Here is a 24,409-nt window from a genome sequence, read left to right as displayed (position 1 = left end):
TATAGTGACTACAGTTGGCTAGATGGAGAGGCTCGGTCTGCGTCTTTCAATGTGTCATCAGCCCCGTACATTAAAAAAAAACATTTATTGTAGTCCACATGGTGTCGCTGTTGCCTGTCAATCAGCATAATCTTGAGAAGTGGACAGGATTTTAGATTGAGAAGAACAATTGAATATACTCAACGTGAGAATCCTGAACCGTTTGGCAATTTACATGGTAAATTTGCTTTTGAATATTAGTTTGTAAGAAATGTGTTAGATATGGTAACAACCCGTTTCCTAAATATCTGCACTCTAGGCTAGAGCTTGGCTACTGCGTGAAGAAGAAACAAGACAAACCTGTAGCCTAGCCAGTTGTCAAGTTGTCATTTATAAATGTCAAAGTAATTCTCACATATTTTTCAAGGCTCTCGAGAGGTCAGATTGGAAGAGATACTTCTACAGCCCAAAGTCGACATAAGACAGAGACAATACAAAACCACACGTAATTGTTGCGATTTGGGCGTTTTGCCCCATGTTAGATTCTTACCCAGGTAGCCTGGGGCTATAGGCTATCCAACTACAAAAATATATATTTCCTATAGCATAAGCAGCAGTAGCAGAGTTATGTGTATGCAGATTGTTTGGCAAATTTAATAGCAGGACCATTTGTGAGTGCGCTAAAGTTTCTAAATGCTTTGCGTAAAATGCACAATATGCTTTGCGTAAAATGCACATATATCTATGGGACGCCTGATCACTGCCGGTTGTGATACAGTCCGGGATTGAACCAGGGTCTGTAGTGACGCCTCTAGCAGTGAGATGCAGTGCCTTCGACCGCTGCCTCACTCCGGAGGCCAAATGTTCAACATTTTAAGTGCGTGCGTGGGGTGCTGAGCAGTCGGTCCGCCTTTACTCCACACTACACGCCCCCTAGACCAGCATTTGCCAATACAAGTTGTGATTTGTGTTCAATTCCCTCTTATTTTTATACAAAGGATGTTGACGATGTGCATTATGCCAGGAGGATGGATTTAAGAGGGCGGAGTGTCAGGTCTTTATAGCTTGGGTATATCTGCAGCAGGGCACATGGATACAAGCGGATACAAATGCAAATAAGTATTTCATACTGCATAGTCAGCGGCCACATGGAGTGCCGAAGTTTGATAAAAAACGGATATAAAACAACAACAACTAACTGACCGCTATGTTGTACTGTATCCGACATGGAATTCATCTTTGTTCCCGCTGTAAATAACACGTATTGGAGTTAGCCGACTCGTGATTTGAAACATTTATTTTTCGACGGGTGACAGGACATCTGAACAACTATATGAAAACACTTTCTTGTGCATTTCTATCACACCGTGAGTCTTTTGCAGCCAAAGTATAATCGATTCTCAGTGAAATTCTTGAGGTTCGACGATAAGAGCTATTAAGCATCGCCAAGAAACTTCACATCGGTCTGCAAACGATGCAGAGGAGACAGGGATGACAAACTGGTGAAGACTGGATTTAAAATCCAGTAATATAATCCCTATGTAAAAATTGTATTTTTGTGACAACGGCTTCCATGGGTGATTTTTCATGATCCCATGTAGCAGAAAACCAATAGGCTACTAATACTATTTTGTCGATAGGTAACGCTGAAGTCACCGTGCGTTATTCAGTTATCTGGAAAGCAATATGCATGTAAACTGCAACTTTTAACAACTATTTTTATGACTTAATATTTACTACATATTGCCACGTTTTCATTTACATTCGATATTCAGATATGGTCACCTTTTGCTGAAGGCTGTTCACATTGGATTATAGAAACGGGCATGACTTTTTGGAACTTAATAAACTATCCATTTGGATGGTCAGTGGACATTTGTAAAAATCCAGAAGTCAGTTTTGATGCAGCCAAGTCTATGATTTGAATCCCCTTTGATTTATCCATTATCACTAAATCTAAATGGATTTTTTTCAAGAGGCGAACAGAAACATGTTGCATCTCCATGCGCTACAATCAATCATGGTACTTTTAGGGGGTAAGTGTAACATTATTTTAAACCATGTGTTTTGTGACCAATGCACACATGCAACTCATTTTAGCTCTATGATTTTGATATTTGAAGAATTTAATATTTTATTCATTCTGGGATGCTTAAGCTTTACAATTGTGTTTTATGTTTCTCTTATTATAAACATCATTTTATGGGGTGTTCATCTAGTGAATTGGGTCGTACCACCAATACTGTGCCTTTTGAGATGTGTAACTTGGTGAAAAAACCCCCATTAGATTTCACTTAATTTTAACATTCTATCATAAAGAGAACACGTTCAACTTTAATAAAGAACATGTTTTTCTAAGTGCCTATTAAGTGGCAAATAAAATAACAGGGTTGACCTTAACAGGGTTGATCATTTCATCTTAAAGCAGTTGTTAATTATTTTACAACATGTTATTATAAGGTTCCTCACCCTGAAAGTAGTCTATGAGCCAGGATACATTTTAACCCATTGTTCGGTTTCTTTAAACAACCACTGCAAACTTTAGCTAAATATAGCCACCGCCAGCTAAACATCTATGGTAGTAATAGTGAACATTTGATTTGGCCATTTAAAAAAATAACAGGAGTTGATTTGAGTTTATTATTTTGGGGGGTTACAGGGGATGTGATGCCCTGTCATTTCCATAGCTTTTTAGCTAACGGTGGCTAAAGTTAGCTAAAGATTGTAGTGGCTGTTTAAAGAAAACCGAACCATGGATTACTGGCCCACAGCCTATTGTCAGGGAAGGGAACCATCTAACATAATGTTGTAAAGTAGTGAACTACTCCTTTAAATCAGTCATAAATCCCCTTCTGACAGGGGAACTGGAAGCTTGTTTATGTGCAACAGGGAGGGGCAATCAAATGCAAGCTTAAAAAATAAATGAAATTGTTAAAACATTTCTAGCCTGTCTATGTATGGGTAACAGGATTGACCAACTCAGTTTTCCACCCACAAAACAACAGAAAAAGGCCCAAAATAGTACAACCAGCTCACCTGCTTTTACTCTATGATTGGATTATTAGCTTAGATGTTCAATGTTTCGTATGAAATAATTATTTAAAAAGGAATAGTTTCCCCATATTAAAATGAGTTCAGTTCAGAGTTGACCTTTAAAATGAGGGACAGGTTTTTCTTTCTTTTTTCACTTTAAAATAAATCACTAATGACATTTAAATACATAATCTTCAGAAATGACTTTGTCAAAGCAACAAAATAACTAGGGCTTTCTAATGATGGTGAAAACAATGGTGATGATGGTGACATGTGGTGAAGTGTTTGGGATAAGTGGGTTAAAATCATTCTGGAAGTCAAGAGGGTGCATGTCAAAATTGTGCATTTTTGCACTTTTTCAGATTGATTGAATTCTACATGTGGTCTGTATTAAAGGGCACGTCAATACATTTAAAAGGCTTTTAAAATTCAAGATTTGTGCACAATTTATCATTGAAATATCAAAGGAACACAAAAGGCACTCATTTCGTAGAAGGAGCCAATTATAGTTGACCAATATTAACGCCTCACACGGATAGCTTCGTCATGGGAGTCTTTCAACATAATTCTTAAGGCTAAGTGCTTACAACAGAAATTCAAGAACCAACTGATTTTCTGTCAGCATCAACAGTTCTCTACACCCCATTCTCAAACCCAGCTACATGTGACAGACATAGGGTTGGGCGGTATCTAGATTTTCATACCGTTATACTGTTTCTGTACCATACTGGGATGTACGGGATTACCGGACGTGCAGACAAGGGGAGTTATAAAAAATTATAATAATATCCAGTACACTGGGGCGGCAGGGTAGCCTAGTGGTTAGAGCGTGTGACTAGCAACCGGAAGGTTGTGAGTTCAAACCCCCGAGCTGACAAGGAACAAATCTGTCGTTCTGCCCCTGAACAGGCAGCTACCCACTGTTCCTAGGCTGTCATTGAAAATAAGAATTTGTTCTTAACTGACTTGCCTGGTTAAATAAAGGTAAAATAAGTTGGACACCAAGGGTTTTTCCTTATTTTTCCTATTTTCTACATTGCCTTGATGACAGCTTTGCACACTCTTGGCATTCTCTCAAACAGCTTCATGAGGAAGCTCTTGAAGGAGTTCCCACATTATGCTCAGCACTTGTTGTCTGCTTTTCCTCCACTCTGCGATCCAACTCATCTGAAACCATCTCAATTGGGTTGAGGTCAGATGATTGTGGAGGCCAGGTCATCTGATGCAGCACTCCATCACTCTCCTTCTTGGTCAAATAGCCCTTACAAAGCCTGGAGGTGTGTTGGGTCATTGTCCTGTTGAAAAACACATGATTGTCCCACAAAGTGCAAACCAGATGGGATGGGACATCGCTGCAGAATAAACAAAACATACAGTAGAAAAAAATAAAACAAAACGTCTATATACAGTGAGTGCAAATGGAAATAAATATGCCATGGTGGCGAAGTAATTACAATATAGCAATTAAACACTGGAATGGTAGATCGGCAGAAGATGAATGTGCAGGTAGAGATACTGGGGTGCAAAGGAGCAAAATACATAAATTAATAAATACCAGTATGGGGATGAGGTAGGTAGATAGATGGGCTGTTTACAGATGGGCTATGTACAGGTGCAGTGATCTGTAAGCTGCTCTGACAGCTGGTGCTTAAAGCTAGTGAGGGAGATGTGAGTCTCCAGCTTCAGAGATTTTTGCAATCCGTTCCAGTCATGGGCAGCAGAGAACTGGAAGGAAAGACAACCAAAGGAGGAATTGGCTTTGGGGTGACCAGTGAGATATACCTGCTGGAGCGCGTGCTACGAGTGGGTGCTGCTATGGTGACCAGTGAGCTGAGATAAGGCGGGGCTTTACCTAGCAGAGACTTGTAGATAACCTGTAGCCAGTGGATTTGGCGATGAGTATGAAGCGAGGGCCAACCAACGAGACCGCACAGGTCGCAATGGTGGGTAGTGTATGGGGCTTTGGTGACAAAATGGATGGCACTGTGATAGAGTGCATCCAGTTTGTTGAGTAGAGTGTTGGAAGCTATTTTATAGATGACATCACCGAAGTCGTGGATCGGTAGGATGGTCAGTTTTACGAGATGTTTGGCAGCATGAGTGAAGGATGCTTTGGTTGCGATATAGGAAGCCGATTCTAGATTTAATTTTGGATTGGAAATGCTTAATGTGAGTCTGGAAGGAGAGTTTACAGTCTAACCAGACACCCAGGTGTTTGTAGTTGTCCACATGTTCTAAGTCAGAGCCGTCCAGAGTAGTGATGCTGGACGGGCGAGCAGGTGCGGGCAGTGATTGATTGAATAGCATGCATTTAGTTTTACTTGCGTTTAAGAGCAGTTGGAGGCCACGGAGGGAGAGTTGTATGGCATTGTAGCTCGTCTGGAGGTTAGTTAGCACAGTGTCCAAGGAGGGGCCAGAACTATACAGAATGGTGTCGTCTGTGTAGCGGTGGATCAGAGAATCACCAGCAGCAAGAGCGACCTCATTGATGTATACAGATAAGAGAGTCGGCCCGAGAATTGAACCCTGTGGCACACCCATAGAGACTGTCAGAGGTCCGGACAACAGTCCCTCCGATTTGACACACTGAACTCTATCAGAGAAGTAGTTGGTAAACCAGGCGATGCAATCATTTGAGAAACCAAGGCTGTCGAGTCTGCCAATAAGAATGTTGTGATTAACAGAGTCGAAAGCCTTGGCCAGGTCGATGAATACGTCTGCACAGTAATGTCTCTTATCGATGGCGGTTATGAAGTCGTTTAGAACCTTGAGCGTGGCTGAGGTGCACCCATGACCAGCTCTGAAACCAGATTGCATAGCGGAGAAGGTATGGTGGGATTCGAAATGGTCAGTAATCTGTTTGTTAACTTGGCTTTCGAAGACCTTAGAAAGACAGGGTAGGATAGATATCGGTCTGTAGCAGTTTGGGTCTAGTGTCACCCCTTTGAAGAGAGCCTGATTCATGCCGTCTCCTCTGAACAGTTGATGTTGAGATGTCTGTTACTTGAACTCTGTGAAGCATTTATTTGGGCTGCAATCCGAGGTGCAGTTAACTCTAATGAATTTAACCTCTGCAGCAGAGGTAACTCTGGGTCTTCCTTTCCTGTGGCGGTCCTCATGAGAGCCATTTTCATCATAGCGATTGATGGTTTTTGCGACTGCACTTGAAGAAACGTTCAAAGTCCTTGACATTTTCAGGATTGACTGACCTTCATGTCTTAAAGTAATGATGGAATGTCATTTCTCTTTGCTTATTTGAGCTGTTCTTGCTGTAATATGGACTTCGTTTTTAGCCAAATAGGGCTATCTTCTATATACCACCCTTATACAAATGATTGGCACAAACACATTAAGAAGAAAATAAATCCACAAATTAACTTTTAAGAAGGCACACCTGTTAATTTAAATGCATTCCAGGTGACTACCTCATGAAGCTGTTTGAGAGAATGCCAAGAACGTGCAAAGCTGTCATCAAGGCAAAGGATAGCTACTTTGAAGAATCTAAAATCTAACATATATTTGGATTTGTTTAACAGTTTTTTGGTCACTACATGATTCCATGACTGTTATTTCATAGTTTTGCTGTCTTCACTATTATTCTACTATGTAGAAAATAGTAAAAATAAAGAATCTCTGGAATGAGTAGGTGTGTTCAAACTTTTGACTGGTACTGTATATATAATATATGTGTATGTCTGTACGACACACAAATAGAAATGCAAAATGGAACAATTTCAAAGATTTTACAGAGTTACAGTTAATTTAAGGTAATCAGTTAATTGAAATGAAGTCATTAGGCCCTAATCTATGGATTTCACATGACTGGGAAAACAGATATGCATCTGTTGGTCACAGATACTTCAAAAAAGGTAGGAGCGTGGATCAGAAAACCAGTCAGTATCTGGTGTGACAACCATTTGCCTCATGCAGGCTGTAGTTTGTAGCCTGTGGAATGTTGTCCCACTCCTCAATAGCTGTGCGATGTTGCAGGACACTGGCGGGAAATGGAACACACTGTCGTACACGTCAATCCAGAGCATACAAAACAAGCTCTGGGTGACATGTCTGGTGAGTATGCAGGCCATGGAAGAACTGACTGATGTCGCGAGAGTGCGCGACTCCCAATAGATAAGCTTGGAGATGCATGCTATGGAGCAATCTAAATTAAACACAACCCACACACCACAGGATGTTGGTGGCACCTTAATTGGGGAGAATGGGCTCGTGGTAATGAATGGAGTGGAATCAGTGGAATGGTATAAATTACATTAAACCATGGTTTCCAGGTGTTTGATTGCATTCCATTTGCTGCGTTCCGGACATTATTATGAGCTGTTCTCCCCTCAGCAGACTCCTCTGCTACACACAGAGGCCAGGCAAAAACAGACACACCATGCACAGCCGGGGCTGGGCAGACCAAACCAAGCACACCATGCACAGCCGGGGCTGGGCAGACCAAACCAAGCACACCATGCACAGCCGGGGCTGGGCAGACCAAACCAAGCACACCATGCACAGCCGGGGCTGGGCAGACCAAACCAAGCACACCATGCACAGCCGGGGACAGGCAGACCAAACCAAGCACATCATGCACAGCCAGGGACAGGCAGACCAAACCAAGCACATCATGCACAGCCGGGGACAGGCAGACCAAACCAAGCACACCATGCACAGCCGGGGCTGGGCAGACCAAACCATGCACATCATGCACAGCCGGGGCTGGGCAGACCAAACCAAGCACACCATGCACAGCCGGGGACAGGCAGACCAAACCATGCACATCATGCACAGCCGGGGACAGGCAGACCAAACCAAGCACATCATGCACAGCCGGGGACAGGCAGACCAAACCATGCACATCATGCACAGCCGGGGACGAGCAGACCAAACCAAGCATATCATGCACAGCCGGAGGAGGCCGTGTCTTTTAATTACATTTTTCTGATCCTTGCTAATAATTGGAGACAGACACAGCTCTAACAGCATTCTGAATGTTAGTACATAATTAAATAGGCTAATTCACTTTCACCAAAATATATTTGCATTCACAAATCTAAATAGTGTTCATCAGGCTTCCATGAGATGAGAACATTGTGTAGAGACATTTTGGGAGTCTTTGAATGCTTGTATGGTATATCTACATCCTAGTCTGGGTAACCAGATCAAGAAAAATGCATGTTTTTAGATAAATAGCCGAGACCTTTTTCACTTCCCAATCTCTGGTGCTCTCGGATTTGGTGTAAAAAAGGATACATAAGACATGGGAATGTATCATCATGGCAGAGCAGGGGACGTTGCTGTTACTGTTTCAAGTGTTTGGTTGTTGTACTTTTTCACTGACATTGTAACTGAAGGATTAGTAACCATAGCAGCACAGCACCACTCTAAGGCCTCTGTCTGTGGATCACTGCCAGTAGTGGGTGATGATGGTAGTAATGGCAAGAGGACTGTTGTTTTGTTTCTGAAGTATTTTGAGTGAGATTTTTGCTGGGGTTGTGAGGATTTGTACGCAACTCAGAGGGCGAGAGAGAGAGAGACGGAATGGGTTCGAATTCCATTCAACAGGGTTGCCTTGGGTAGACATCATAGGGTTTTTTATATTTGGTTTGTTTTTAGTCCCATCCTTCAGCGCCACTCAACCCCTCCCATCTATCTCTGAACATCATCCAGTTTTGATTTCAATTTGCCATGTATTTTCAACTGTTGTGATGTTTCATAAAAGTTCTGAACCTTTCTATTCTCATAGATTCTACATATTGTATCACAGATTATTCATTTTATATTCTAACAATGGATAGGTAGTTGAGCATGAAAATGAAATTAACTGTCTGGTGCACTTAAAATTGTGATTGAGGCAGTCAAATTAGCGGCAGACAGATCGTAAAAGAAGCAGACAGTGATGAACTAAATTATTCAGAGATACATTAATATCTTCATACATTTTGCATCCAATTTGAATCACATTGTAATCATTTTCTCTGGCTAATCGTCTGTTATCCTTGGGTTCATTCATTCTCAGTGTTCTGTAGAGACCCCATCACATTTGTGTTAGAGGGGGCCCTGGGGTGAGGAGGGGAGGAGAGAATGCAGGAGCAGATAGTGGTGTAGAGGGGAAGGTCGTGCTCCGTGCCAAATCAACCTCTTCTGCACGGAGCCCACAGAGCTCTGTGTTGCGCTGGACGCTGTGACTGCCAGGGCGCCCCTGACTCACTGATGCCACACGGCCATGACAGAACTGCCCAGGAGTCACAGGCCCCTGGCACAACAAGGACACGGCAACTGCTGTGTAGGATCAAACAGCTAAGACAGGACGGGAGGGTAGCAGGATGGAATTTGTGTTTGAGAATGTTCTGCATGTAGTACAGCCACGTAGGCCACCATTTCGTTGGCTAGAAATGAACAGGACCAGTGCACAGACACGGTTTCTGACTGAATGTGGCCTCAGTGGTTTTGGTGTTCTTTGTTTAAAATAAGTGTAGACGATATGAACATTCACTCAGTGGAGTTAATGAAGACGAACCAGTTCCTGTGTGAAAGGCAGATGTACTGATTGAGCTCCGAGTGGCCATTACCTCCACTCTGATTAGGAGCAGAGGATTATGGCACGTTGATTGGAGACACAGAAACACTCAGGCTTTCCAATTACACTCAGAACCTCACTCCTAGTTACACTTCTGTTCCTCAGGCCATTTACATGACTGATTAGAGTTGGACACAAACACAATCAATCAGTGAGTCTATTTCTTCTGTAGTTTCAACAGATCACATGATGCAATTCTCAATAAAAGCTGGTGTACAGCACATAAAAAGCAGAGGATGTTTTAACATTGACCACACAGCCACCAGTGAACGGACAGAGAATGTATGGGGCAGATAGATGGTGTGAGTCATGGTTTCATATATCCCGGCCTGGTGAGTAAACCCCTCCACTGCACCACTCTGATCCAAATCAGAGGGAGATGGCAGAGGCTAGAGGGGGCCTGTTTTGGCAGGAGAGGAGAGCGATATGATTTAAAGTCTTGTAAAATCGCCTACTAAAACAACCTTCAATGTAAGGGTTATCTGAGGGTCCGTGTTTGGTTTGACATTGAATCTTCAAGCACAAGAGTAGCAGATATATTCGTGTCCTGTTTATTATCTTTAATAATTTGTTATCCTTATCTCTTTTTTTCAGTTATTTTCTTAAAACTGCATTGTTGGTTAAGGGCTTGTAAGTAGGCACGTGACGAATAGAATGTGATTTGATTTGATCCAATAAAGCAGCCATGTCCATCCATTTAGCTGTTGTCTCCCTGTACAGGTCCTGCCCAAATACCCTTTCTGTCCATTACCACAGACTGACATTTTGATTAAAGTCCAACCGTTTTAAAAAAAGTGCATTCCATCACAGATAATGATACCCTGTAGAAGGAGCTTTTGTATTTGCTGAAGTCAACAAAGAATATTAACCGTGTATAAAATGTGACACAAATATCTGGCATTATCAATTTTCAACATGATAAGCAAATCTACAAATCTACTTGGAAGATCTCCAGCCTGAGAATGAGAAATGCACTTTCGGCTAACCTTTTTGTTTCTAAATGCTCTCTGACTCACTCATCCCCAGCTCTCAGTAACAGCCTCACTCTGAATCACAGAGAGGTGTCAAGACTCCACACTTAACATAATCCTGACAGTCTATACACCTCACCACAAAGAAGTAAATGGCCCTTGAGAATATACACCTGTCATTGCCTCTTCTAATGCATTTAGCTCTGATTCCTCCAATAGATGCTGACTGTTACTCACAGAGACTTCCCTCTGATGGTCTGTAAACCTTCGTCCAGCCACCTGTGCATAATTTTTCATTCCGAAAAAGAGATGCAAAACAAATGTGCATGCCAAAGATGGATCTATCCAGCAGAGATGCATTTTTGGGGAGAACAATTCAGATATCTATACAGCTTGCCTTGAAATTCAGCAGGGTTGATGGGTGGACACCATACGATTTATACCAAGATGTAAATCATCTTTCAGTGTCCCAGATTATGCATTTTTATATTCTAACAATGGATAGGTAGTTGATCATGAAAATGAAATGAACTGGATGGTTCACTTAAAATTGGGATAGAGGCTGTCAAATTAGAGACAGACAGATTGTAAAAGAAGCCGACAGTGTATGCAATGAAGCGTACAGGTTAACTTAAATGCCTCCAAGCGCATGTTGCATTAATATCTAATATCATGTTGTGCTGGTTTAGTATTTTCTCCAAGGCTGTCTGCAACTGTAATACCATCTCTAGTAATGCAGTAATGAAAACATAATACCTTTGCTGCTTCAAAGTCATTTTGAATACCTCATAATTAGACACGTTTCAAATGTAGCTGAATGTTTTTTTTCTTCTGTATGTTGGACCTAGACACCAACAGTCAGATCTGTCATATGTACAGTAGGAAACCAGCCAAGCAAAACTTGGACAATCTGATATGAAGGTTTGTGAACTTCAACTTGAGTACAGAACATCTTTTTTATAAAGAAACTGGGCAGTAAGTAGCCAGTGATAATGTGATTATCCCAATTCTGAGTGTATGCCTTCTACAGTCAGTAATGAGTTGGGTGGTCCCACCCCACACAGTAATGAGAGCCCAGTTGTAAATGTTGCATGGTAAACCATAGCTTTGAACCCAGACAGATTGACAAGCCGGAGGTCCTCTGTTTTGACCTCACAAGGCTGGAGAAGGGATAAAGCACAAACACTGAATCAACAGGTTGTATTTGGCGCACGTGATTTGATTGTAATTCCTAATTCTATGGGTGAATCATATGAGAGTGGATATCACACTCATAGTATACTCAACAAAATTATAAACACAGTATGCAAGAATTTCAATGATTTTTCTGAGTTACAGATCATATAAGGAAATCAGTCAATTAAAATAAATGTGTTAGTCTCTAATCTATGGATTTCACATGACTGGGCAGGGGCACAGCCATGGGTGGGCCTGGGAGGGAACCCCAGACCCCCCGGGCCTACGCACTGGAAAGCTTTATTGCAGACCCCCCCCGCACCCCCCTCTGACAACCCTGCAGGTGAAGAAGCCGGATGTGGCGGGTCCTGGGCTAGCATGGTTACACATGGTTTGCGATTGTGAGGCCGGTTGGATGTACTGACAAATTCTCTAAAATGACATTGGACGCTGGCTTATGGTAGAGAAATGAACATTCCATTTTCTGGCAACAGATCTGGTGGACATCCTGCAGTCAGCATGCCAATTGCATGTTCCCTCAAATCTTGAGACATCTGTGGCATTGTGTTGTGTGACAAAATGGCACATTTTAGAGTGGTCTTTTATTGTCCGCAGCACAAGGTGCACCTATGTAATGATCATGCCGTTTAATCAGCTTCTTGATATATCACACCTGTCAGGTGAATGGATTATCTTCTGACAGAGCTCCAGAGTTTGTCTGTTAAGATGGGTCAAACTTACAGAAGGACAACCATCTCTGCAGAACTCCACAAATCATGCCTTTATTTTAGAGTGGCTAGACATAAACCACTCCTCAGTGAAAGGCCTTGACAGCCTGCTTGGAGTCTCTCAAAAGGCATCTAAAGGACTCTCAGACCATGAAAACAAGATTCTCTGGTCTGATGAAACCAAGATTGAATTCTTTGGCCTGAATGCCAAGTGTCATGTCTGGAGGAAACCTGGCACCAACCCTACAGAGAAGCATGGTGGTAGCAGCACCATGCTGTGGGGATGTTTTTCAGCAGCAGGGACTGGGAGACTAGTCAGGATTGAGGGAAAGATAAACAGAGCAAAGTACAGAGAGATCCTTGATGAAAACCTGCTCCGCAGTGCTCAGGACCTCAGACTGGGGCGGCAGGGTAGCCTAGTGGTTAGAGCGTTGGACTAGTAACCGGAAGGTTGCAAGTTCAAATCCCCAAGCTGACAAGGTACAAATCTGTCATTCTGCCCCTGAACAGTCATTGAAAATAAGAATTTGTTCTTAACTGACTTGCCTAGTTAAATAAAGGTAACATAAATAAATAAATAAACTGGGGCGAAGGTTCACCTTCCAACAGGACAGCAACCCTAACCACACAGCCAAGACAACACAGGAGTGGCTTTGGGACAAGTCTCTGAATGTCCTTGAGTGGCCCAGCCAGAGTCTGGACTTGAACACGATTGAACATCTCTGGAGAGACCTGATAATAGCTGTGTAGCGACACTCCCCATCTAACCTGACAGAGCTTGAGAGGATCTGCAGAGAATAATGGAATAACTCCCTAAATATAGCTGTGCCAAGCTTGTAGCGTCATACCCAAGGAGACTCGAAGCTGTAATTGCTGCCAAAGGTGCTTCAACAAAGTACTGAGTAAAGGGTCTGAATACTTACAGTACCAGTCAAAAGTTTCAAAGGTTTTTCTTTATTTTTACTATTTTCTATGTTTTTGAATAATAGTGAAGACATCAACACTTTGAAATAACACATATGGAATCATGTAGTAACCATAAAAGTGTTAAACAAATCAAAATATATTTTAGATTGGAGATTCTTCAAAGCCGTCAATGACGGCCTTTGCCTTGATGACAGTTTTGCACACTCTTGGCATTTGGCCAGAGCAAGGAGTCTGGGTAGCCAGGCAAGGTTATTAATTGACAGGGATACAGTTAATGCTGGGACAGTCACAGTAGCTGAAGGAGGAGACAGCATGGTTTGTGTGCCTATGCTGCCAAATGTAGACTATCCATGCTTGATCCCGAATTGCATCTGGATGAGAGGTAGGGATGGAAGATGGGTATTTCTCCTAGCCAGCAGTCCCATTGGGACACCGTTCAGTAGTTTTCAATTAAAAGAGGGGTGAGGTTGAGAAAAACATATTACAGTTTGAACTTTGGGGGGGAGATATGAGAAAATTAATTTCATTAAATAAAATAAAAGAATGGGTATGTTTAGCCCTTATAAATGACTGTTTTATGAGGTAGCAATTTGCCTATTCTGAATGTACTATCTTACAGTAGGATTCAATATATTGAGTCAGTGCTTTTCCTCCCATTCCATTTATGTTTTCTGTGTGTGTGCTGTAATTAATGTGCATAACCTCCACCAACAAATGTGCACACACACAAATTGTCTGTCTGTCTGCCTCCTCCCTCCCTCTCCCTCCCTCCCTCCCTCCCTCCCTCCCTCCCTCCCTCCCTCCCTCCCTCCCTCCCTCCCTCCCTCCCTCCCTCCCTCCCTCCCTCCCTCCCTCCCTCCCTCCCTCCCTCCCTCCCTCCTCCCTCCCTCCCTCCCTCCCTCCCTCCCTCACAGATCTATGAGCTGAGCCGGAAAGCTGTTTTTCTTCATTAATAGTGGAAATGCAATCTATGAAACATTTTCATCAAATCAGTGAAAATGTATAGTTTCCAACTACAGTAATAACTTGCTTAATACATATACAATAAATACAGACCCATAGATGACAAGCAAAGAGCTGAACAGTTTCAGACAAAATATGATATAAAATCTACTTAGTCCTCTCCCTAAACATCAACCAAATGAATGAGCTTATCATGGACTACAGCAGACAAAGAGGGAGCATGTCCCCATCCTCATAGACGGGACCACAGTGGATAGGGTCAAAGCTTAAAGTTCCTTGGCGTGGACATCACTGAGGACCTGAAATGGTCTCACCACACCGACACCGTGGTGAAAAAGGCATAACAGCACCTCCACAACCTCAGGCGGATGAAGAAATTAAGAATGGCCCCTTAGACCTTCACGGATGGGCTGGCGAATAACCCAAACGTCTAGCAATTAAAATGTTGCGAGTTTGAATCTCATCACGGATAACTTTTCAACTTCTTAAAAGTTTTTAGGTACTTTGCCACTACTTATCATGTTAGTTAACCCTAACATTAATCATTTTACCCAACTCCTAACCTTAACCTTAACCCCTAGCCTAGTTAGCCAGCTAGCTGTTTACATTTACTTTGTTGACCACCATTGGAGTAAAACAAGTTTATATTTTGGGTTATGATGGTGTACAACAGTTGAACTAAGTTCATGAGGCATTATAAGTTAAATTCTTCAAGAATCAATGGGTACATTAATTTATAAGTCCAAAAATGTATGTAGCAACTGCTGATTGCCCCTTTAAAACTACAAGGGAACATCCTGGTATTGCAGTGATTGGCAATGTCCTATTTTAAGCTCTATATCAATTTTTTTGTGACTCAAAGGGGCTATAGGTCCTCATTATGAGCAATAATATTGGAGCATCTCACATCATTGATGATAGTATTCACTGCTTTTTTACTTCTTGTTTTTAACTTTAGCTTTACCATGAAAAGCTCCATGGTTGTGGAATGGGAGAGATAACAGCATTGTCCCGGTAGCATTCCTCAAGACTAGATTGCTTGACTGTCCATCTTGGCAGTCAGGTAAGAGGGCTTTGAAAATAAAATGTGCTCAGCATTGCCCTTCGCACAAATATTTATTTTTACTTAAGAGACATTGTCTGAAGCAAGACAGCACTTTTCCTTGTGATCTAGTCTGAAATAGAATACTCCCTCTCCCCTCTCCCCTTGTTGTGTCCTTAATGGCTTTCTTCTCCTGGAAAAAAATAGAGCTACTTGGTTCCCACTGACAGCTTTTGGGTTTAACCACAGATTTAGAGCCAGTCCATCTGGAGCTGCAACAAAGGTTATTTTAAAAAGGAAAGAGCCACAGTGAGGTGAATGCACACTTCCTCTTTAGATAGATTATTCTACCGCATTTTCAATAATGGGTTATGAAAATAAATAATTTAAGGCTATTTGTATGTTTTGTAATGGCTTTCGCATTCAAAACCTACTGTCTGTGGATTTTTTTCTTCAAAGGATTGCAATATTTCCATAGATACATAACTAAGATAGTAAGGTTCTGTTTTCAGTAAATGCCAAATTAGCAGAAACTATGAAAAGACGGATTAAGCCAGGAGTAAGGTCTAGTAGAAAAAGTGATTTTTCTGGTCTGGTTCCCTTCATAGAAATGCAGTGTTGTCATGTTGTAGAATGTATTGTCCGGTAATATGGGTGACCCTGGGAAAGGTTTACCAATATATTCAGGAGGGTAGAAGGGCCTGTGTGAATGTAAAATAATACTGAGCTACCATGCTGCACTGGCTTTTAATGCACCAGCTCACTATTTTAAAGCTTGCGTTCCTTCACCTGCGTTCCTTCATCAGCTACAGTACAGCCACAGTACCCGGTTAGTAAGAAACTCAAGTCATGTGAAACAAATTATGAAAGGAATATCTGGTCAGCTTTGTAGTTCTAGACAGATGTTTGATTGTAGTTGTACTTTGGTGTGAGATACTAGCTTCTCTTCCCTGGCAGCCTAGGATGATCTGATCTCAGTGAGGTGTCTGAACTGTGGTGGCGTATTAAAGAACATCCTGAGGCTGAATCCAACTGACACGTCCTCCATCCTCTAATGTGAGCTGCCCTCCATTTCTCACAGCCATTAAAGAAGCCTGTAGCTCAGTCAGTCATTGGCTTTAAACCCGCACACTTCCTTCCACCACCATGCACAACAAATGGTTGCTACTGCTACACTGAGGTGTTGTGTTGTTATAGTCACATGTAGAGACCTGTACTGTAGAAATATCCTGTTAAATATTTCACATTTTTTAAATATCTATTTGACAGATTTTAGCATTTTGAGGGGAAATGACTAACGGGAGGGTTTGAAAAGGTGTGTGTGGCAGTGTGCAGATTACTTTCTTGCCTGCCGTCACACAGCCACCTATTTGATATGCCATTTTTAGACTCTGGGTATGTGTCTTCTGTAGTAGAAAGAGGAGAGGGTTACATGCCAAGCTAGATGCTTAGCCTCTGACTGGAGAAGTAGCTATTGTCCTCAGGTCTCTTAGGCAAGTGATTGTTCCACAGATCCTCTTACTCCTCTGTATACACAATTATCATTAAGAGTAGTTTTGATTACTTGTCATCAATGACATTGTGTGAAGTCAGTAGTAATATTTTTTCAATATTCTGTAGATGTCCTGATTTGTGATAAGATGACAGGAGGTCAACTGGTACTGTAGGTGTTATACTGTCCCAATGAAGAGAGAGTGAAGTGGTTTGTCATGGCCACTTGTAGCTGTTAAGGACCAGAGCAATAGACTCGACTCTGGTAAGGACTATCCTTGACTATCCCCCCCAGCTGTTATCTTTTTGGTTTCTGTCATGTTAGGAGGTAATATTGAAAAGGCAGCCACATTCTCTCCACAGCTCCACCAATCTGTCTCCCATTACCTCGGTCCACACGGTGCGTATTGTTCTTACTCTGCTCTTCGCCATCATTGTTTTCGTCTCACGTGCTGAGTGCTCTTTGACTATTGGCAGTAGTCCTTGCCCAATTGTGTCGTAGCACTGCTCATACTACAAGATGCACAACCAACATTTCTGACAAGGCAGATAATTATTGGGAAATCTGTCACGGGTCTGGAGAACGGAACAACAGTGCGTCCTTTACCCGCTCAAACGACGCGAGTCTTGACCTACCTGATCCTAGCCCAAGTTTATATGATTTCACCCGAAAGCAAAAATGTGTCGAATTCATGGAAAAATCGGTTAGTGTATGCCCGACATAATGTAACAGCCCGATGACGATAGTCACTACAATTCCTTATATTACAGCAATGTATCTGATCTTTTTTGTCTTCATATTTTACACTGTAAATCTTCTGCAATGAATATTGCTGAGCTTCAAGTTGTGGTCTGAGAGCAATCCTTTTGGGTGATATGAAAGTGTAATCAGCATTTTATTGACCTGTGCTTAGTCAGATGTGGCGAGAATGAAGATTTCAGTGTGTGTTTCCTGTAGTGAGACCGGCGGAGAAATGAACTATATCTTTTTTACAATTAAAATGTTTTGCATTTTCTCATCTTCGTAATGTTTACTGGAACATTTTTATTTGGTTACATACTTAATTTTTTTACACCCGTTGTGCCCTGCACCGGGCAGTGTGTTGTCTGGGCAGTGTGTTGTCTGAGCAGTGTGTTGTCTGAGCAGCAGCGTATAGATCTTTGGTGGGTTTGTGTCCACTTATTCCCCTGGTCTGCTCTCATTATTAAATGTCCCTCAGTGCACACAAAGAGGCCGACTCACTCTGCCCTCCGAGAGGCCCTGTGTTTGCCCTGATTTACGATATCACTTTGCAATAAAGGGCAGTGTGAGGGCAAGAGATTCATTAGGCGGCCAGTTTATGTTTTAGAAAAGTCCGGAGTGGCCCTGGGAATACTGATTGGCACACAAATCTGTGCTTGTCTCATCCTCCCTGTCCAGGCCAAAAGCTCTCTGGCCTGGCCTTGTATCCTCCCCTACAGCCGTGTGCTCTGCCTGCTCTGGCACAATGGAGCCCTTCTTCTCTGCATCCAGGAGACCAGTAATGTCTACAGCCCAGCCCAGGTCACTCACTGATTGATAACCTCTGTGATAACAGTGTTCCAGACACATCAGGCCTCATCCCAGCACCTGAACGTTCCTTTTTAGAAACTAATGGTGTCCCCGCTGTCTCTCACAGCGAGGCACATTGGGACGAGAATGTGGTGGCCGGGGTTCTTCTCTTCTCTGCCCCACAGCTTTACCAAACACATCCAAGGAGTACAGCTACTCCTGCTGCTGTTTACTTTTCCCTGGTCAATACTCTTTCATCTCCAAGATGATGCTTTCTCTCATAAACTCAAAAATAGCTATTCTCTTAGTGAAGCCACAGGCCCATTACTCTTTATTAGCTCTTACGGTGTAGAATGTGGCCATCTATTTAAGGTCAGGCAGCAAACAGCTACAGCAGGTTCACCACTATAGTCGAAGAGGAAACTGTTCTACACACAGCAATTTGCACATGAGTAGTTATTATAGATGTAATTTTGCTCATCTCAGGGATAGAGAGGGAGGGGTAATAGCGCCTAGGGAAAATGTCAGTTTAAAGTGATTCTCGTAGTGCTCCAAAAGTGCTCTTATTGACTCTGTCTAAATTATCCTCTTTCTGTGGGAAAAGTAAAAATAATTTTGTTCTGCCCGATTCCATCAAACAAAAATCCCCAAATTCTGTTTTCTCTGTTTTTGTTTTTCCAGGTTTCTGTTTAAAAAAAATAAAAATCAGGTTTTCGGCCTCAAAATTGTTTGTTTTTTAAATAGAAAAACAACCAAATTGGATGTTCTAAGTCCACAACAATGCTTAAACCACCTCAGGAGACCACCTTTGAGGTCTTGAAAAATCTACAAAATTTAGATTTTCGGGTGGGTTGCACTTTAATTCAAGTGTGCACCAGCCAGAGCCCATTGTTTGGATGATTTTCTGTAGTGTGCATGTGACTGCAGAGTTTGGAAAACAAATAGCCAATGGATTGATGCAAATAATCGTGATATCATTCTGGCATGTAGGCATAGGCTACTTTGTAGTTAACATTTAATTGAGAAGGTTTTTGGGAAAGCCTTTCCATCTCTATGGTTATCATTAGCATCATCGCTAATGGCTACATAAAGTGTAGTCGTACGTGTGCACCTCAGACACACACAGACAGGGGCATTCCTGTGCTGTTTCAGAAAGTTGCAGGAAACTACAAATCACTGAAGCATTTTGTTCATGTCTTATGATTAACTAGGGCAAATGAAATAATAAAGTTAATTATATTTAGTGGATTTACTACTAAGTTCAATACATTTTTGAATATCGTTGAATTTCTTTTTTATTCTCTGTCTTCTGTAATTCCGTCCAAACTTTCCATAGCATAGATTTTATACGGCCCTAGAAAAGTAAACAAGCGAAAATAATATCATATTGTATCGTGTGTAGATTCGTCCCCTAGTGCCTTTTGCCACTTTCTTACATTTCTTGGTGGCTCAACAACATAGATCATTCTCAAATGATGCTTGAAATAAAAAATATATTTATTATTGTTGACACTAGGGCACATATTCAATAGCCCTTATTAATGACATATTATGATAGATACGCTGTTGGTAATACATAGGGATGAGAGAGCTTTAAGTCATTCTTCATATTTAAGGAATGTCCCATTCAGATCAAATCAAATTGTATTTGTCATATTTGCTGAATACAACAGTTGTAGACCTTAAAGTGAAATTCAACATGTCAAATCGGAGGCCCTGTTGTCCGGACCTCTGGCAGTCTCTATGGGGGTTCAATTTTCGGACTGACTCTTTTCTCTGTATACATCAATGATGTCGCTTTTGCTGCTGATTATTCTCTGAACCATCTCTACGCAGACGACACCATTCTGTATATTTCTGGCCCTTCTTTAGACACTGTGTTAACTAACCTCCAGACAAGCTTCAATGTCATACAACTCTCCTTCCGTGGCCTCCAACTGCTCTTAAATGCAAGTAAAACTAAATGCATGCTCTTCAACTGATCGCTGCCTGCACCTGCACGCCTGTCCAGCATCACTACTCTGGACGATTCTGACTTAGAATATGTGGACAACTACAAATACCTAGGTGTCTGGTTAGACTGTAAACTCTCCTTCCAGACTCACATTGAGCATCTCCAATCCAAAATTAAATCTATAATCTGCTTCCTATTTCGCAACAAAGCCCCCTTCACTCATGCTGCCAAACATACCCTCGTAAAACTGACTATCCTGCCGTTCCTTGACTTCGGTGATGTTATTTACAAAATCGCCTCCAACACTCTACTCAGCAAATTGGATGCAGTCTATCACAGTGCCATAAGTTTTGTCACCAAAGCCCCATATACTACCCACACTGCGACCTGTATGTACTCGTTGGCTAGCCTTCGCTTCCTATTCGTCGCCAAACCAACTGGCTCCAGGTCATCAATAAGTCTTGCTAGGTAAAGCCCTGCCTTATCTCCGCTCACTGGTCACCATAGCAGCACCCACCCGTAGCACACGCTCCAGTAGATATATTTCACTGGTCACCCCCAAAGCCAATTCCACCTTTGGCCGCCTATCCTTCCAGTTCTCTGCTGCAAATGACTGGAATGAATTGCAAAAATCACTGAAGCTGTAGACCCAAATCTCCCTCACTAATTTTAAGCACCAGCTGTCAGAGCAGCTCACAGATCACTGTACCTGTACATAGCCCATCTGTAAATAGCCCATCCAACTACCTCATCCCCATACTGTTTTTTTTTGCTCCTTTGCACCCCAGTATCTCTACTTGCACATTCATCTTCTGCACATCTATCACTCCAGTGTTTAATTGCTAAATTGTAATTATTTCACCAATATGGCCTATTTATTGCCTTACCTCCCTTATCTTACCTCATTTGCACACACTGTATATAGACATTTTTTTCTCTATTGTGTTATTGACTATGTTTGTTAATTCCATGTGTAACTCTGCATTGTTGTTTGTGTCGCACTGATTTGCTTTATCTTGGTCAGGTCGCAGTTGTAAATGAGAACTTGTTCTCAACTAGCCTACCTGGTTAAATAAAGTTAGGGAAAAAAACAGTAGCAGCAGCAGCGTAATAAAGGGGGGGGCAATGCAAATAGTCTGGGTAGCCATTTGATTATAATATCAATAGTCTTATGGCTTGGGGGTAGCAGCTGTTTAGAAGCCTCTTGGACGTAGACTTGGCGCTCTGGTACCGCTTGCCGTGCGGTAGCAGAGAGAACAGTCTATGACTAGGGTGGCTGGAGTCTTTGACCATGTTTTAGGGCCTTCCTCTGACGCCGCCTGGCATAGAGGTCCTGGATGGCAGGATGCTTGGCCCCAGTGATGTACTGGGCCGTGCGCACTACCCTACCCCACGTTGGGTTTGGCCGGAGTAGGACGTCATTGTAAATAAGAATTTGTTCTTACCTGACTTGCCAAGTTAAATAAAAACTAAAAACTCTGTAGTGCCTTGCCGTCGGAGGCAGAGCAGTTGCCATACCAGGCAGTGATGCAACCAGTCAGGCAGGAGGCTCTCGATGGTGCAGCTTTAGAACCTTTTGAGGATCTGAAGACCCATGCCAAATATTTTCAGTCTCCTGAGGGGGAATAGGTTTTGCTGTGCCCATTTCCTGACTGTCTTGGTGTGCTTGGACCATGTTAGTTTGTTGGTGATGTGTACACCAAGGAACTTGAAGCTCTCAACCTGATCAACTACAGCCCCATCGATGAGAATGGGGGTGTCCTCGGTCCTCCTTTTCCTGTAGTCCACAATCGTCTCCTTTGTCTTGATCACGTTGAGGGAGAGTTTGTTGTCCTGGCACCACACGGCCAGGTCTCTGACCTCCTCCCTATATGCTGTCTTGTTTGTTGTTGGTGATCAGGTCTACCACTGTCATCAGCAAACTTAATGATGGTGTTGGAGTCGTGCCTGGCCGTGCAGTCATAGGTGAACAGGGAGTACAGGAGGGCAGTGTGGAGTGCAATAGAGATTGCATCATCTGTGGATCTGTTGGGGCGTTATGCAAATTGGAGTGGGTCTAGGGTTTCTAGGATCATGGTGTTGATGTGAGCCATGACCAGCCTTTCAAAGCACTTCATGGCTACAGACGTCAGTGCTACAGGTCGGTAGTCATTTAGGCAGGCTACCTTGGTGTTCTTGGGCACAGGGACTATGGTGGTCTGCTTGAAACATGTTGGTATTACAGACTCAGACAGGGAGAGGTTGAAAATGTCAGTGAAGACACTTGCCAGTTGGTCAGCGCATGCTCGGAGTCCACGTCTTGGTAATCCGTCTGGCTCTGCGGCCTTGTGAAAGTTGACCTGTTTAAAGGTCTCACTCACATAGGCTGAGGTGAACATGATCACACAGTCCTTTGGAACTGCTGATATTCTCATGCGTGTTTCAGTGTTACTTGCCTCGAAGCGAGCATGGAAGTAATTTATCTCGTCTGTTAGGCTCGTGTCACTGGGCAGCTATCGGCTGTGCTTCCCTTTGGAGTCTGTAATAGTTTCCAAGCCCTGCCACCTCCGACGAGCGTCGGAGCCGGTGTCGTACTTTTAAATCTTAGTCCTGTATTGACGCTTTGCCTGTTTGATGGTTTGCCGGAGAGCATAGCGGGATTTCTTATAAGCTTCCGGGTTATAGTCCCGCTCCTTGAAAGCGGCAGCTCTACCCTTTAGCTCAGTGCAAATGTTGCCTGTAATCCATGGCTTCTGGTTGGGGTATGTAACTACAGTCACTGTGGGGATGACGTCATTGATGCACTTATTGATGAAGCGTGACTGATGTGGTGTACTCCTCAATGCCATCGGAAGAGTCCCGGAACTTATTCCAGTCTGTCCTGGAAAACATTTCATCATTTCATTTCATCTGACCACTTTTTTATTGACTGAGTCACTGGTGCTTCCTGTTTTAGTTTTTGCTTGTACGCAGGAATCAAGAGGACAGAATTATGGTCAGATTTGCCAAGTGAAGGGCGAGGGAGAGTTTTGTAACCATCTCTGTGTGTGGAGTAAAGGGGGTCACTACAAAGATACAGGCATCATTCCTAACTCAATTGCCAGAGAGGAAGGGGAAAAAATTCAACTTTCAAGGTATTGAGAGAACTTGATACATTGTATCAGAAAGACAACAAAGTTGTTAGTATCATACATACAGTAACTCATTAAACCAAAAAAATGCCTGTGCTATCGACGGTTATATTGGTCCACTAATACAGGACAATTAAACACACATGCTTAATTTGTAAATTATGTTTGAGTGTTGGAATGTGTCCCTCGGGGATTCGATCTTGCAATGGTTACTAGTTGCACTAGGCTTATGTATATTTATACCCAAATACTTTTAGACTTTTACTCAAGTACTATTTTACTGGGTGACTTTTACTTGAGTCATGTTCTATTAAGGTATCTTTACTTTTACTCAAGTATGACAATTGGATACTTTTTCCACCACTGCTTTCAACTTTATTCACCCGGTCAGTCTATTTCATTGAAAGAGCAGGTGTTCCTAATGTTTTGTGCACTCAATGTACATGATTTATTTTCATTCCAAGCACTGGCATGCTGACTCTTGGTTACTATGGATTTGGGTTCAAAGTTTTCCCATCCTTCTTTATTTCCTTTTTCACTCTTGATGTTTTCTGTTTTTTTGAGGTTATAAATTCTGAGCCAATTCCAGAGACTGATTCCATCAGAGATTTGCATACAAATACCCAGTGCCTGGGAAATGGGATCTCACAGTTGTCTATGGGTGTAAGCATATTGTAGACTACAATATGCTGCAGTTACTCTACCACATAGTCACATAATGAACTACTCATAGGTTGGTGGCTTCAAGCTGCTTTTATTAAGATAAAAATTGTGTAAAAGGTTTCAGAATTATTTTCTGATGTAAAAACACATTCAGTGCTTTGTGTATTTGTTGTAAACATACAATTCCAACCTCCTTTATTACATACATCAATTAATCTATCTCCAGCATGTTATTTTACAATGAGCATAGAATGGCTTTGT

At 42.3% G+C, this 24,409-nt stretch overlaps 1 protein-coding gene across 1 annotated transcript in view; it reads left to right on the top strand.

Moving 5' to 3' along the window:
- Window positions 1–986: 986 nt before the first annotated feature.
- LOC112248416 (transmembrane protein 132C-like) overlaps window positions 987–24,409 on the top strand; it is a 196,302-nt gene continuing 172,879 nt past the window's right edge. Inside the window, exon 1 of the mRNA XM_024417419.1 lies at window positions 987–2,015. Coding sequence (XP_024273187.1) covers window positions 1,940–2,015 — 76 coding nt within the window. The 5' untranslated portion in view covers window positions 987–1,939. The remainder of the gene's footprint in view (window positions 2,016–24,409) is intronic.

This window comes from Oncorhynchus tshawytscha, linkage group LG04 (genome assembly GCF_018296145.1).
Source record: "Oncorhynchus tshawytscha isolate Ot180627B linkage group LG04, Otsh_v2.0, whole genome shotgun sequence".
Classification (NCBI taxonomy): Eukaryota; Metazoa; Chordata; class Actinopteri; order Salmoniformes; family Salmonidae; genus Oncorhynchus; species Oncorhynchus tshawytscha.
The sequence above is the reverse complement of the archived record's forward strand: the minus strand, read 5'-3'. Positions and strand labels throughout refer to the sequence as shown.